Source organism: Watersipora subatra, chromosome 10, assembly GCF_963576615.1.
Source record: "Watersipora subatra chromosome 10, tzWatSuba1.1, whole genome shotgun sequence".
Taxonomy (NCBI): domain Eukaryota; kingdom Metazoa; phylum Bryozoa; class Gymnolaemata; order Cheilostomatida; family Watersiporidae; genus Watersipora; species Watersipora subatra.
In genome coordinates, this window is record NC_088717.1 from 27,817,213 (window position 1) to 27,833,559 (window position 16,347).

The 16,347-nt window shown below is 36.9% G+C and overlaps 1 protein-coding gene across 3 annotated transcripts in view; it reads left to right on the forward strand.

Moving 5' to 3' along the window:
- The window catches only part of LOC137406411 (THAP domain-containing protein 1-like), a 29,610-nt gene extending 14,372 nt beyond the window's left edge, over positions 1-15,238 (forward strand). The window contains exons 6-13 of one of the 3 annotated variants that reach the window (XM_068092984.1): positions 2,407-2,599; positions 2,841-2,976; positions 10,093-10,285; positions 10,870-10,961; positions 12,661-12,782; positions 13,548-13,714; positions 14,012-14,113; positions 14,954-15,238. In XM_068092984.1, the coding sequence (XP_067949085.1) occupies positions 2,407-2,599; positions 2,841-2,976; positions 10,093-10,100 (337 nt within the window). In that variant the 3' untranslated portion in view covers positions 10,101-10,285; positions 10,870-10,961; positions 12,661-12,782; ... (1 more) ...; positions 14,012-14,113; positions 14,954-15,238. Of the gene's footprint in view, positions 1-2,406; positions 2,600-2,840; positions 2,977-10,092; positions 10,305-10,869; positions 10,962-12,660; positions 12,783-13,547; positions 13,715-14,011; positions 14,114-14,953 lie in introns of those variants that run through there. The other 2 variants (XM_068092986.1, XM_068092985.1) reach the window with 2 other exon arrangements.
- Positions 15,239-16,347: the final 1,109 nt, after the last annotated feature.

Consider the following 16,347-nt stretch of genomic DNA (forward strand, 5'->3'; position numbering starts at 1 on the left):
CAATTAACCCACCGATTCTGGAAAAGAAGTAATAAAGCCATTCTTGCACCTGGTTGGCCGTTTGTGGCCCGTTTTCCATTAGTAACCTTTTCACCCAGTAGCATCCAATACCCAACTCAGTGCCACATTGCTGTACCCTGGCACCTGTTGGCCTTCGTCAAAAGGTGAAGTATTACTGCTTGTTAGTTGTTAATACAGTCTGTCCTTAGCCAAGGTGACCGGATCACACCTGTGATACCGCCTAGTAGGTGGTCCTGATGCTTTGGCTTGGTTGGTGTTGCTTGGCGATTTCATTGGCTGATGGTGGGTAGTGTCTCCATTGGTGATACCATAGAGTTATCTCCCCCTAGAGTGATAACTACCCTAGAGTTTCCGGTGCCATCAAGGAGCGTTTAGGCCACGCCCATTTTTTGTGCTAGTCACCCGTAGTGATTGGCAGAACAATAACATCAGCCATGAGAATGATCATGAATTTGCACAGTTAAGATAGTAATTATTGCTCATATTAAAGAGATGATGATTATAGTTTATTACTCCAATATATGCTTATCATTTAAAGCCATTCAATACTTACATAACTTGCAAAGACACTGAATAGACAGTGTTAAGTAAGTGAGTTAATGCAATCAGTTACTCATAGATAAGATAGATGGTCATACTGGGGTTGTATTACATTAGTTTGATGGAAAGCTAATTGACTGCTATCAACCATGAGCTGTACTACCCGGCGTTGCCCGAGTAATAAAGAAGTCTTTGGACAGAAAATTTATTTTTACATATTATAACATACTGTATACAACATTTACCATTCTAACTTTTAAACTCTATTCCCTGGTTGCAAATTGGAACTGTAAATGTTAGGCAACTCGTTATGAACACCTGGGAGTTTGGGGGGCGGTGGCGGCCCCCAATGGGGTTCGGGGCAGCGCCCCGAAGCTCTAGACCTTTTAAGCATCAACAACCCTCAAAGTATGCATAAAGGCAATCAATTGTAAGTATCAAAATCTATATAAGTATATTGTTTATGGTTCATAGTAGGCAAAAGGTCTTTTTTATTCAACGACCAATATAAAACTCATGACACTACAGATTTCTGTAAGGGACATTGACAGAACAAGAGCTATTACCAGACCTGCCAACCCAAGAGTGGGGCAATTCGTGAGATTTGGTTTTGGGGTAGTTGATGTATCAATGATGGTATATATAAAGTTGTGGAAATTGGGGCAAAAATCTCACGCATTTCTCACGCATTTTCATTTTTTCTTTGGGGTGATTGCGTGAGTCTCACGCCCAATGCGTGAGAGTTGGCAGGTATGGCTATTACTTATTTATTGCAATAGCTTTAGTTCTGTCAATGTGTCGATGAAACAAATATTTCATAACTGATTCTGTATCTCTTTCAACATCTTTATATATGTAAAATATTAGAAGATTATTTAGTCGAGCCTGCTCCATGGTGCTCCTCGTCGATGTTTTGATTCGCTTCAATGCAGAAAAGGATCTCTCACTCACTACATTACTGGCAGTCAAAACCAATACTAGATTAGTGAGCCTGGAAATTAGCGAAAATGCAAGTTTGGGGTCTTCACACCCTTTCACCCCAATTAAAAGCAATAAAGTTCAGTTTATAAGTCTTAACAAAGTCTTACAAGATCACTCATTTGGCGAAATCACCACGGAGACATTAGTAGTAGAATGCTAGTAGCTAATAGATTAGTTATTGGAATTTCCAACCGGTCTTGGAATTTCCAACTTGGAAATCCTAAGTGAATGAGCTTAGAACGTAATTCTTAGTACATAGCCGCCGACAATCACTAAAAAGTTGGGGCGGCTCAGCCGCCCAGCCGTTCCAGAGAAGACGGGCCTGTTCTTTAGTACTGCTATTTCTTCTACGTTTGCTTTGCTTATTCTATGACTGTGATCATCATATTAACAGTATGCCAAATGGTAGTTTTTGTGCAGCCTTTGGCTGCTCCAATTCTAGTAGCAAGACACCAGACAAAAAATTCCATGGGTGAGTCGTTGTAGTTTAGTTTTGTCAAGTTACTCATTCATTTTTTCCGGTATATTTTATATTCACACAATAATATCATCAGTAGTTGAAATTAAAAAGGCTTGATTTAGCTGTATCAACAACTGAAATGAATGATCAGAGGTGTACCTAGAGAGATGATTGATTTGAATCATGTCCCTTGTTCTATCAATCATTGTTATGGTGTAGTAGGTATGCAAGCAAGTCAGTTACTTGTTTGATTCTGAACCCTCACTACCCTTTGTCTGTGTCCTTCCACTACCAGCCACTGGAGTTGATTACTGTTAGTTTGTGTTATCTATGACCTAATGCGACTGACCCTCCTTTATTTGTCACTCATTCACTATTCAGTTCATTTTTTATAATGTATACAGATTCCCGCTGAAGAATGAGAAGATGGCAAATAGATGGGTTCTTGCAACCAAGAGAGTAAATTTAAAACTTACTCCGTCAACCAAACTGTGCTCAGATCATTTCACAGATGCTGACTACACAGGTCCTCCAAAACAATCAAGATTGTTTCCAACTGCTGTTCCTACTATCTTCAACTGCCCAGAACACATGCAGGTTAGTTTGTTACGAACAGTGTTATCATCCAAAATAGACTGTGCATGTAAAGCTTCTTGATTCTTTATAAATGCTTTTATGTATGCACTCGGTTTGGCTTAGATCTTTGGTATTCTTGTAGTGTATCCATACCAGGTCGAGACCCATGAATTATCACGGAATTATTAACATAATTTTCAATATTGATCGCCCAAGACGCAAACTACATAGTATTAGTTTAATACAATGTTTATGTCCTTAGCCGAAGAAATCTCAACCAAGGAAGAAGAGACCACTCTCGAGCTCTGGTGATGAGACAGTAGAAGACTCCGCAACAGCTAGCTTTATTGACCCATCTCCCTCTATAGCATCAGAACATGACTACTTTGCTGATAAAGGTTTGCAAAATCACTATTGCAGTAGTCATCATACCATGACCAATTAGACGCATGACAAAAGTATTCATTTATGTTAGTTGTCGGAGTCATCCTGCCTAACAAATATTAGTTGGAAGAAATATAATCCATCATCATGAAAGTTACGTGGCAGTAAATCTATTTTGTATAAAGGTTATTATTATTAATATGCGAGTCTGTTTGGATAAAACTGACTGTGATTTCAGATGAATCTCTGACTGATAATTTATAAACACCAGTAATATATATATATATATATATATATATATATATATATATATATATATATACATGTATATGTATTGGGATGCAGTATCTGAGTATCTATCTACTGATTTCATTAACTCACTTAACACTGTCTATTCAGTGTCTTTGCAAGTTATGTAAGTATTGAATTGCTTTAAATGATAAGCATGTATTAGAGTAATAAACTATAATCATCATCTCTTTAATATGAGCAATAATTACTATCTTAACTGTGCAAATTCATGATCATTCTCACGGCTGATGTTATTGTTCTTGTCAATCACTACGAGCGACTAGCACAAAAAATGGGCGTGGCCTAAACGCTCCTTGATGGCACCGGAAACGCTCGTGTTGTTGAATGCACAGTTATCACTCTAGGGGGAGATAACTCTATGGGTGATACCCATTAGCTCGGCTTTCTTGGTCTGTCTTTTTAGAACCTTCATACAGTGCGTCACCAATTATTACTCTGCATTAGCACTTTTTAAATTATAGCATCTATATCAGCAAGCTGGAATGGCACACCAAAAACTCCAGGGTAGTTTAAATAATAAGCAAATGTCATTAGACAACAATCTACACTACATCTACTCAATTACTGCTATCAGTGAATCTACTTGCACCATTTTCGCTTGCCTGGGTCGCTGGCAGACCAGAAAACTGCCACAGCTGATATAGTGAATATACCATCGTTAACACTAAAATAAAATATAACACAAATGAAACAGTCAAAAAATTATTATTATATATACAGTGGAATCTCGGTGGAACATAATCCATTCCAGAGGAACACTGAGTTGTTCAAGATTTGAAACAATTATTCCCATTAAAATTAATGTATGTAAATTTTAATCCGTTCCAAGTCGAGAAAACAACTTCGGTGAAGTATTATTTTAACATTTCGCACCATAGACTGTACTGCATAAGTACTACGTACTATAAACAAAACAGATGTTCTAGATGATGAAACGAAAAAAAAAGTAAACATTTCGTATGCTTTGCTCCTGAAACATCGGAAACATTCTAGGTTGACATACAATACCAAATTTGCAGATATTGATAATGAAATAACAAAGAATGCAACAGATGAGTTACATCAAAAATTGTTTGAAAAAGAAAATATAAACAGCATTGGTACGTTTGCTTCACATATTTGAAGGAGAATCCTCCTTCAAAAATATTTAGGTAACTCGACTGGAGGAGTTGTCTCCCTAGCAAATATATTCGGTGGAGAAACGTCGTCCCAGATGGTTCCTTCTTTTTGTAAAGAATTTATGAAGCGTAACTTGCTTGTTAGATTCCATTACGCATGTCTGTTTGTTTTTAATTTTAGGCCGAACTGGATAAACCATAACAACATCATGACAAGTGAAAATTTTCAAGCATTTTTTGCAGATGTCACAAACAAGAAATCCTTGGAAATAGCTGAAAATATCAAGTCTAGAAGTAAGACCAGTTTTACCAACTTTTTACTCGTACAATTTCTCCTGGTTTTTAGCAACTGTGGTAAGATAAAAACAGGAAATACATCAAAATTATTTTATGCTATTAAAGTAACCATTTATTAAATAGTGTTATATAATAGCTGCCAATTTATTACAATTTACGTTTGCTAAACAAACAGACACACAGACAGGCCTTTTAAAGGTTTTTGCGGACCATTGAAAGTTGTTTTCTAATTGAAGAGAAAGTTTGTTATGAGTTTCGGATCTATTGAGATGTTTATCAAAGCACAAAATTTTAGGTATTTATGTATGTATGAATTTATGTATGTACGTATGTATGCATGTACGTATGTATGCATGTATACACATGCGCATGTATGTATGCATGTATGTTTGTATGTACACATGCGTGTAGGTACGCATGCTTGTATGCACACATGCTTGTATGTACACATATTTCTATGTACATATGTTTGTACTCATGTATGTGCATAATCATGTAGTATTTGTTCGTATCAATTATAATAATAAAATCATTTTTCTACTGGCCATTCAGACGAAAACTGCCAAATAATTGTAGACGTACGTCTGTTTGTAAAATAAAGATTGTAAAAAGTTAGAAAGAAACTAAGTGTTTAGGACAAAAGCTTATTCAGAAGTTGACTACATAGTTGAGCACATAGTTGAGCACATAGTCGAGCACATGCTGAGCAGAAGTACCTTTATGAGATTTTATGCAATTTGCTGCAGCCCCCTCCCACCCTTAAACAATACGGCTGTTCAAGCCGCAGAGAGCCTGAAGTCCTTGAGTTTTGAATCGTGGCTTACACAGTTCCTCCATTGACTTTAGTATTGATTATGCCTTTCAGTGTATTCCGGCTGTATTGATATTGAGTATTGATTATGCCTTTCAGTGTATTCCGGCTGTATTGATATTGAGTATTGATTATGCCTTTCAGTGTAATCCGGCTGTATTGATATTGAGTATTGATTATGCCTTTCAGTGTATTCCGGCTGTATTGATATTGAGTATTGATTATGCTTGTTTAGGTCTACTCTAGAAGATATTGAACAGTAACTGGTTATCACTACGTAGCTAATAAAATCGCTTGTTTTGAATACATATATTCGTAGCATTTAATAGGTTATCACTACGTGGCTAATAAAATTGCAGACTTGTAGCACACTGTATGATAACGCCATGACCGTTATCCAAACTGGGCTTTCGATAGGTCAACGCTCATAACTCATCTTGTAATGCATATAAACAGCTTATTTTTGCTTCAAACATTAGCAAACCTAAATCTGTGCAATGAGGTTTTATATGACTTGACTAAATATATTTATTTACATACAAAAATGCATTCAAATTTAGCATTTATTAAATTCTTTGGTCAAAATAAATTTTAGCTCAGATTGTAAGATTTGCAGATGTTAACTGCACGTGAAATACGTATAGCAGTTGGTTTCAAAGCTGACCAGAGATAATAATGGAGCAGTGACATGGACTGGTGGCTGAGTCAACTTCAAAGGTTTTGTGAACTGTCCATTTGCCTTGCATCAAGGTTGAATGTGGCTCACAGAAAACTACATCCTCGTAATTCACCATGTAGTCTATTTCAGGATAATTATAAGCTGACAATTGTAGTCTTCAGTATCAGACTGGGGGGGAGGGTCTCCTATTGTGATAGAGCTACTGGTAGCCCTGCTGGTAACCTGCTTGTAAAAATAGGGAACAATGGGAACAGACCTCCAGCGCTTCATCAGCTCTGGAAGAGGTAGGTGCTCGGTCAACTCTAATGTGCCCTATTATGTACAATTTATTTACTTGAAGTATTGTTGTTGTTAGCATTTTGGTAGTAAAAGTCTGTAAATATTAAGGCTCACCAAGTTCTTTTCTCATGAACTTTTAGCAACTTCGAATGTGTTTTTCTCATTGATGTTTCTACCAGGTTAATGCTATTTTCCAATGTTATTGGGTTTCCTCCGTGATTAAAAGTATTATTAACCCTTCGTAGATCCCTTCGTAACCCTTGAAATTTAGGTGTCTGCTTGTGTTCGTCTGCGGTATGTCTCCCAAGCAGGTGAAGTACATCGCTCTACACATATACAGTCATACCTCTCTGAACCTAATCTACGACAACTGAATTTTTCTATCAACTGAATCAACTAGGCTGGTCTCTGTCATAGATTGAAATCTTTTTATTCTTTAGAAATCTACTATATAGCTACTAATTATCGACCAGGATAATTACGATACAATTTGCATTACAATTTCAAGGCTAATATTTTAGAGAGTTTTACCCTGCGTTAAATATTGTTTGCTTGCTAATATCAACTAGTTAGGCAATGCAGGAGATATCCAGTCAGAAGACATCTTTCTTCTAGATTAGATGCTCTAACAGTTATTCAACAGCAACTGATATTCTTTAAAATTTTTAAAAATTTATATTTTTGTTTCCGCATGTATTATAAACATTGTCTGTTTATGTCACTTGTTTTTATATATTCGTAGCATTCAATAAAGTATCTCAATATAGCATAAAATTTCAGAGTTGCAGCATACCATATGATAGTGCCATGATCATTATCGAAATTGGGCTTTCGATGGATCGGGGCTCATAACTCATTTTTATTGCATATAAACAGCCGGTATTTGCTGCAAACTTTAGCAAACATTATTCTGTGCAATGAACTTTTATACGACTTCATTAAAAATATTTATATAATTCACCAAAGGGAATTCAAATTTAAACATTTGAACATTTTTTGAGCACAAGTACTGAAAACCTATATCTGAACGCTATGGCGCTCTATTTTCCAAACCGTTCCTTAAAGCGGCGCTTTATTAGAGGTGGTGTTCAAATAAAGGGTGGCATTGTATTTTTAAACACTTCGTCAGAATGATGAAAAAATAAATTGAACCCTTTCACGGCGAATCGATCATCGTCCATATTTTGCACTCTTCTTCTGGTGGTGCGACATTAACCCTTTTGGATGCGAGACATTTACTAACTTACCTCCAACTTATCGTAGATTGTTTAAGCTTACTGCAACACATAAATAAATGTACACAAGGAAGCTTATACATGCACGTCTCTCCATACCAACTGATATCTATTGCTTGCAATTACCTATGATGATCTTATAGCCAGCGTTGCAATTTGTTGGAGATTTTAAGTTTTTTCATTTTAAATTTGAAGACATATCTTCGTTTTATATCTATATTTACCAATGTTGCATAAAAAAGCTCATGGCCCTCATTGATATGTTTGCTAGAGTTGCAGCCAAAACTGGCTTGTTATGTGCAATAGAACAGGAGTTACGAGTGTTGATTCATTGTAAGCTGACTTCAGATTAACGCAATCATGCCATCCAATATAATATACTATGAATCCGCAAATTTACATTTTTATAATAACAACAATCCATCAAATGCTACAAATATAAATTAAAGCACAAATGACATAAATGGCATAATTAACATTTTAAAAACAAAAACATTAAAATTTTAAAAACAAAATATTGGCATCGTTTGTTCAGTCAGTTGAGTTCTGATTGTCGCATCTGTTTGGAACCAAATATTTTGCACCTACAACACAACAGAGTAAGAGATGGTGAATCTTTTGATATCAAATAACTGTAATGTGAATTTTGTTGCAAGTCAACCTTTAATGCTCTTCAACAAATCAGAGGTACGTAAGTAATAGCAGCATTCATGCGGCAACCTCAAAGCCACCATTATGCCATTAATCGGCCTGGTATTTGGGTACCTCAGAGCCGTGAGCGCGCGGGCGGGAAAATATAAGAGCCAGACGAGTGAACGACAGTATTCAGCTGGTTTTTAGCAAAAATTAGCAGTTGTTCCTTAAATGGCGCAAAAATATTGAGACGCTACTGTAAAAACATTGAAAATAGACTTGATTCATTTAAGCACAGGTTATTATTTAATTATTCCAACAAACTGAGCAAACGTGTATGACTCTAGTATATTGTTTACTTAAAAGCTCAGAACCGCAGGCTGCGTATCACGTGACAAGAAACAGTAGGCGATCGAACCAGCAGCTGCGCAGCTGTGTTTAACCGCGTGTTAGTTCCAGTTATGAGAGCAACAATGAAAACAACCTATCGTATTAAAACATTGATGAAAGCCTTTGACATGGGTGACAAAGCTTGAGATCGCTGCTAATATCGAAATCTCGCCTCATACACCCCAACTTAGATTCTGGAAAACCGTACATATTCAAGCCGAAAACAGGTGATAGAAAAAATAAAACGCTGACAAATTTAAAGTTGGGTTTAGTAAAATTCATACTTATACTTAGCTTTTAACATGCTTATTTAAGAAACTATATTCGTTTAAGTTGTATTCGGAGTTTGTCACGTTCCATCAAGTCTAGTTTACGGAATGCGTTGCTTTAACGTCTCTCACCCGCTGTTAGCTACCATGTCTGTCTCAAAGGTAAGACCTGTATAACACAACATACAGTACTGTACTCAGTAATGTTACCTTTCATTGCATATCAAAACTACCAAATAGGAAACAAAGGTTATACTTTTTTTCATTACTTTTTAATATTTACGTAAATAAAATTTCAACGGTTTTACCGGGCGTTTTGCATTAGATAATTTCCTAAGGTTCCTATGACCTTCTTAGCATGCGTTGCTAAGATTCAAGTCAAGCGACAGACGGCAGGCCATGTAGGGTGCAATATAGGGAGTCTGTTGCGCCGCTTGGTCTGCACTAAAGAAAAAATGCTAAACAATACACGTCAAAACAGTTCTATTATTGGACTGTAAAAGGTGTTGATTTTTTAAATTTTTATCACTAATTGAAACACTATTTGATCTCCATCATTATCGATTGATATAAGTATGGAGCCACCCAACCAATTGTTTAGCCCAATTATCCATTTTTTATTAAATTTCATTGTTTTGCAAAGTGTTTAGTTAAAAAATTCAGGCGTTATAATATTTCCCAGTTGTTCCTGGCTTTTACCAATTTTTCCTACTGCCCTGGGAAAAACAGTTTTTCTCGGAAAAAATGTCAACCCTGCTTCATTACTTGTCGTTCGTTCTCGTATTTTCAGTAACTAACGACATGGTATTCACAATAATTATTAACTTTATATTTCTAACAATTATTTACATATTATTAATAGGAATACCCACTGGGTCTGATTCAAGTAGTATTGCATCAATTTTTTACAGAGTTGATTGTATCGGTGCAGTGAAAACTGAACACTGTTTGATGAAAGGTCAATTTTTTGCAGATCTCTCTTATCTAGATGACGATGATCTGAACCAACAAATAGGTCCTGTTGCGTTTAATGGAGCCGATGAGAAATAGTAAGCAAGTTTATTGTTGCATAACTCAATGTTATTCTTACGTCTCCTGTGTACACAGGTTGGTGAGAGATAATGGTAAAGTGAACAGAAGAGTGAGAGGCTGGTTACCTAATGTGAAGGCTGTCAAAGACAATATCTTTCTGATAAATACGTTGTCGCGCACTTTGGAGACAGTCAGGTGTAAACCAAGACAAATTCCCTTTCAGCTCTTCTACTGAGTGCTGCAGCGATATAAGAGATCATAGACAGAGGTTTGTTGTCTATCTCCAATTTTCCTTCATTAAATTGTCAAATAACGTTTGTTTTCCAGCGTGCGTCCATTTTCATTAGCTACCTGACCAGCTATGTATTAGTTCCTTCCTAAATTATTTACAATTTTTCGCACGCGGTGCCGAAATGAACGATAAAAACCACCTTGAATGTGTGTAAAATGTGTGTATTTTAAAAAGGAAGAAATAGCATTTAGTGTTTAGCATTGTATGAATTGTTTCATTTTGCATTGCACATTTTATCAACGAAACATGAAAGTGGCAAGGTCAGTCTGTAAGGAAGTCAAGTGTATTGTGGACAATTTGCAACACGTTTTATTCATAGCTATTGCTATTAACTTATTGAAGAGATACTCATCTTCACATCGATAATGCGTGTGCAATTGACATTTCATTAGCTTTTGTACAGAAAACTTTAGGGAAACTAGTACGCAGGAAACTAGTACTTTGTAACAATATAATTAGTGTCGTGTTTGGTCCACTCTTACTTGTACAAGATTAAGAGTATTAGCAGTTTGCTGCAGTCTGTTAGTGGTGACTGCTTCCGTGTGTCAATATTTTTCAAGGTTTCCACTCCTCCTACCCTCTATTGGCAACATTGTTGTCACCAATGATGACTTGCAGCTTACATGATAAAGTGAAGTTCCTTACGGACCAGGTATGAGTCTAGGGCCAGATTTGTTATTTTAAGCTGTTTGCATAATGGAGAACGCAGAAAGATTATTTCTAAACACTATCAAATTTGCCAGGTTTTTCTTACAGTATGTCCGTAATTATCAAAACTGTTGGCAGTCTTAGCAGCTTTAAAAATTCAAAAGTGTCATGTAAAAATGTGATGCTGCCTATATGGCTAGGTAGTCAGCATTGTCTCACATTGAAAGGGTCATTTCTGCATGAACAGTTTATTAAAGGTGAACTGACAACACAAAGTTTTTGTTAGGCTAATAACACTAGCAAATAACATAATATATTGAAGTTACATTAATATTTTGTTGTATTTTAAACCAAATAACAGGTTTTATGAACACTTTTAAGCCATGAAAATAAATAGAGATTCGTGATCTTGGTAAAATGGTGACCGAAGACGGCTGCGACGCTATGTACTTATATTAAAATTGCTCAATTTTTCAACTAGATTATTTAAAATCAATTGTCTGTTCATGATCCTTATTTTAGAAAACAGAGCATGCATTTATGTGTTTCGAACAGATGACTTGCGAGAATACCCAACTTTTACACACACTTGTGAGTTTCATATTTGTGTTAAAGAATAATTCTGTTGTAATTTGCGCTCCACATGACCTGCATTCCACATGATGTATGTTCCATATGATGTACGTTCCACATGATGTACGAGCTTGCCAGCTTGAGGTGTAATTCTCTAGAGCCAGCGATCAAAAGTTAGTGCGAACGTGTATATATGGCAAAGGCTTTCTGTATTTTTTGAATCTGCCTCGACCTTGCTTAATAATTATCTGCCATGTTGGGTAATCAACAATGTAGTGGTGACAGGTGATTTGATGGGGTGACTTTAAAATTGGTGACTAGATGGGGAAATGTGTTAGAATTGTGGTCAGAAGTCCTTTTGTCTCGTGTCTCCACATTAGCCAATCATGGCGTTGACATGTTAATTCATTAAGCTGAACAAAATGGCGCCTTGAACGAAAACTCAGCTCCTTACAGCCGTACCTCGATACGCGAGTGCCTCGACATGTGAACACTGCGCATCAACTTGCTCTTATTTCATTTATCCTTGAAATACATCAATCTTTTGAGATACCAGCATAGACGCCAGTTCACGGTGTCCACTATGCGAGTAGAGTGATCGGTAAAAACAGTTTGTTTTCCATGGCCACCATCCAGAACCAGCCTCCGTGTTATATAATATCTTTACCATGTAATATCATAATACCCTTTTCATGTTATATATAATATAGACATTTTTGGAGTTTTCTAATTCTTGCCTAACATCACACGTTTACTCATATTATGTTGTAATCAAGGTGTTGTTGAGTTCAGTTTATAATGGTTTTAGCCAGAAATCGTGGGACAATATGCACCTGAGAGGTTTTTCTGTATCATACCCAGTTTGATTAGTCAGATCTATTCACTTTTTGTTACATCGGTTTGAAGATTGCATTTTAGATATAGTTCTCTCCGTCTGTAGCCTAGGTTCCTATGATTTCAATGTAAGTCAGTATTTTGTTTGAGATCTTACCTTGCACAGTTTTCCTAGTTGCTTTTGTAGCAATAATCACTTGGTGTGTCTTGTGGTGACAAGTTGTTAAATTACGAGAAAAGAGATGACAGAGTGTGTGGGGATAAAGGCCTATCATACCTGTGTATTCATGCCCTAGGTAATAGGACGAGCAGTATCTATGGCATGTCTTCAGGAGTCGACAACTCTCTCGCAAGAGGTACCTACGCTGTCACGTCTAATGGATATTCCTTTCTGCCACGAGTCTTATGTCTATTATAGGTACGCTGTCATGTGACTTGTTCACCATACGTTCATCATATTATCGTTCATCATCTATCTTTACTTTTCAAAAACTCCAGCAGATCCAGGTTTGATGTTATCATTGTTATTTTATAAATGATTTCTTAGTTATTCATTGGCGAACATCCTTCTTTTATAATCTCTATAATTTATGCTCTCTGACAGGCAAGTCTTATAGTTACTCTCAAATTTATTAAAATTTTTCACATTTTTCACTTGTCTGCTATAGATAAGGAGTCATTTAATTTTATATTGGTGCACGCGAGTTGTGTGCATGCTCCAGAGTTGCTTAAGCATTGAAAAATAAGACATGTTTTAGTAATAGGTCTGCAAGGATTTATTTTTAACTGTTGGTTGTTACGAAAGTCAAATGTGGCATTGCAAAAAACTTGACATTCAGTTGTATTTGTAGCTGAATAAAATAGCACAAACATATGATTAGTTGGTAACAGCCTCACTTCTTGAAGCCTCGAAAAATAACTACAAATTTGCTTGTATTGTGTGAGGACATCATTGCGATGTCATCCACTTGGTCACACAGGTTTGAAGGTGTTAAGCCGGCCTTCGTTAGTATTGTGTGTATCTTAATGTGACATCGCTAGCACTTAGTGGAAGAATTAACTGACATGCTTAAAACTTTAATGCTCGGCGATAAAAAATGGCCAACCGTTCATATGAATAGATCACATTTCTAGTGTATTTTTTTTAGTGTCGCAAATCATATCTCAAAGTTTTTCTCCGCAGCAGTTGGATCCTGGCAGAACGAGCCAATTGACAGCCTTGGACACAACAGCTTCGAGTGGAAGCATCAAGGAATCAGATGATAGGCTCATCCTTCTCTAGCTTTTGCCACTTGCGCTAGCGAGGATAGCGTTGCTACCAGTTGTCGCCTTCATGCAACCATAACTAAGGTCCGGTAGACTTTTCTCAGCATCTTTTTGATGTGCATGTGTTTAGTTTAAAGAATCAGGTTTTGCGTTGCTTAAACATTTTAAGAAAAGAAAACCTGTGATTTTAATACAGATTCAATCACAGTCTACGACGTCGTTGTGCAGCAATACGTTTATCACCATAGCTGCATACGTTGCTGCTTTTCCCAGTATATGTTTAATGCACTCTCCACTTAACAGCCCGTGAAGGTCTACTAGTCTGAATAATTGGCATTTGGCATACGAGTTGTAAGATAGTTAATATTCTGTATATTTCAGCGTGTCTGACATCTTTGGTAAAAACTGAACCGTCACATAGGCGCCTATTCCAATATAGAGTACTCGGTTGGAGTCATCCGCTCTTTCTTTTACTCCAATAATGTAAGTAACATGGGTGCCCTAAGTTTTACCGTACCAAATGAATTCACTGATCATATTCTTGTATTGATCAATGATCATGTATGATCACGGCCAAGCATTGTTCTTGTAATGAATGTGTTAGTTTCTACTCCGGGTCACAGAATGCTATTCATCTGGACACTTCCCTCATTTGGGTTGATAAGTAGAAACTGTTGAGGAGGTTGCATACATACGCGTTGCTAACAGTACCACACTGTTGGATAGCCATAGGTCCCTAGCTATAGCTGCTAGTAATATACTTAATTAGGCTTGCTTTCTTGTGGCAATGCAGGGCTGTGTTTTAGATTATAAGAGTTTAAACAATGACGTCAAAACTCGTTAGCCGTGGCGGTTAAAAAATGGATATATATTGGAGGCGTACTGCCACGCCTCCAATTGATAACATATTACTGAGACACTAACTTTCACCTTCTAAAAACCCACATCAATAAGTAGCTAGGGTTCCTTGACTACAACGACTTTCCATTCTTTACTTTGTTGGTGAATCCCATATATTAGTAGTTTTCCTTTCATAAATGTGTAAAAAAAAAACCCAGTTTTTCTTAGCACTGGCTGTAAGTTTTACAAAGTGTAAAATAAATTCAGGTCGATGCAAGTGTATGCAAATTTTCTCAATGTACGTCGCCACCTAAAGTGAGGCTTTATATGAAACGATGGTAACATGATTGTCTACACTCTTCTTTGTTCTACTCAGGTGCAGGGTACTTCACCTACAGTATCTGCTCCGTGTCAGTGGTTACATACAATCGGGAGGAATCTGCTTGCATGCAACCAACAAACTCTCAGCATTTTATTATCCAGGTAGAGCAAATAATCTTCCCAGTCACCCTGTTCTACGGTCAATTGAGACTAAAAGTTGGAGAAAAGAGACAGGGCTGTAGCAGAAGGAGATCGACAAACTTATTTGACTCACTTGTATAAGCTGTGTTCAAGCTATGTGTTCAAAATGGTCACATGTGAAATGTTTGCTCTGCTAAAAATGTTTTGACACTAATATGGGTTAGTAAAGCATTGCAGAGAAAGATTTGAGGGCAGACAGTCTTGAACAGTCAGAAAGCTCGCAATGAAGGTTAGCATCAAAGACGACTGGCCAAGCAGATGGTGCTAAATATTTCTGATGGTTTTTGTGTTTCTGCATGTATTGTAACCATTGACAATGTCACTAGTTTTTAAATATATATATATATATTCGTAGCCATGATAGGTAGTATCATGCCATTTGGTAGCGTAATCATCACCGCTATCTAAACTCTGGTTTTGATGGATCACTTGAACTGACTTTCTCTTGCTCGTACAAGTCAGTTTTTACTGCCAAGAAGCAAACATCAATGGTTGCAATGAGCTTGTGTTCCACAACTACGTGCTAGCTTCAATAAAGGACAGCTCAAAAAAGATTTGCTAAACGTGAAACTACATTTCTCGAAATTGCTATAACATGGTGTTTCTCAAATTTATTTATAAAATACAAATCTTGAGTGATAATATTGTAGTGTCTCCAATAGAATGCTGTCCACAATAAAACAGCAGTGCGCAGCTCACATTTGTAGGTCCGCCACGGCTTGAGAGGTAAGTTACTACTGGTGCGAGTGATTTTTATTGTACAATATTTTTAGAAACGAATCTTGCATAATTAGCAACTATCGGTGACGTCACATTCGTATTCGAAATTACTAGTTACGACGTCACACGTTCAATTGTATTAGTGACGTCATATCCAGTTTCAACATTACCGGATATGACGTCACCGGTACGATTGTATTAGTGACGTCATATCCGGTAATTTTGAAACCGGATGTGACGTCACACAATCGTACCGGTGACGTCACATCCGGTTTCAAAATTACCGGATATGACGTCACTAATACAATCGCACCGGTGACGTCACATCCGGTTTCAAAATTACCGGATATGACGTCACTAATACAATCGCACCGGTGACGTCACATCCGGTTTCAAAATTACCGGATGTGACGTCACTAATACAATCGTACCGGTGACGTCACATCCGGTTTCAAAATTACCGGATATGACGTCACTAATACAATGGTGCCGGTGACGTCACTTCCGGGTTCAAAATTACCGGATATGACGTCACTAATACAATAGTGCCGGTGACGTCACATCCGGTTTCAAAATTACCGGATATGACGTCACCGGTACCATTGTAAAATTACCGGATATGACGTCACTAATAC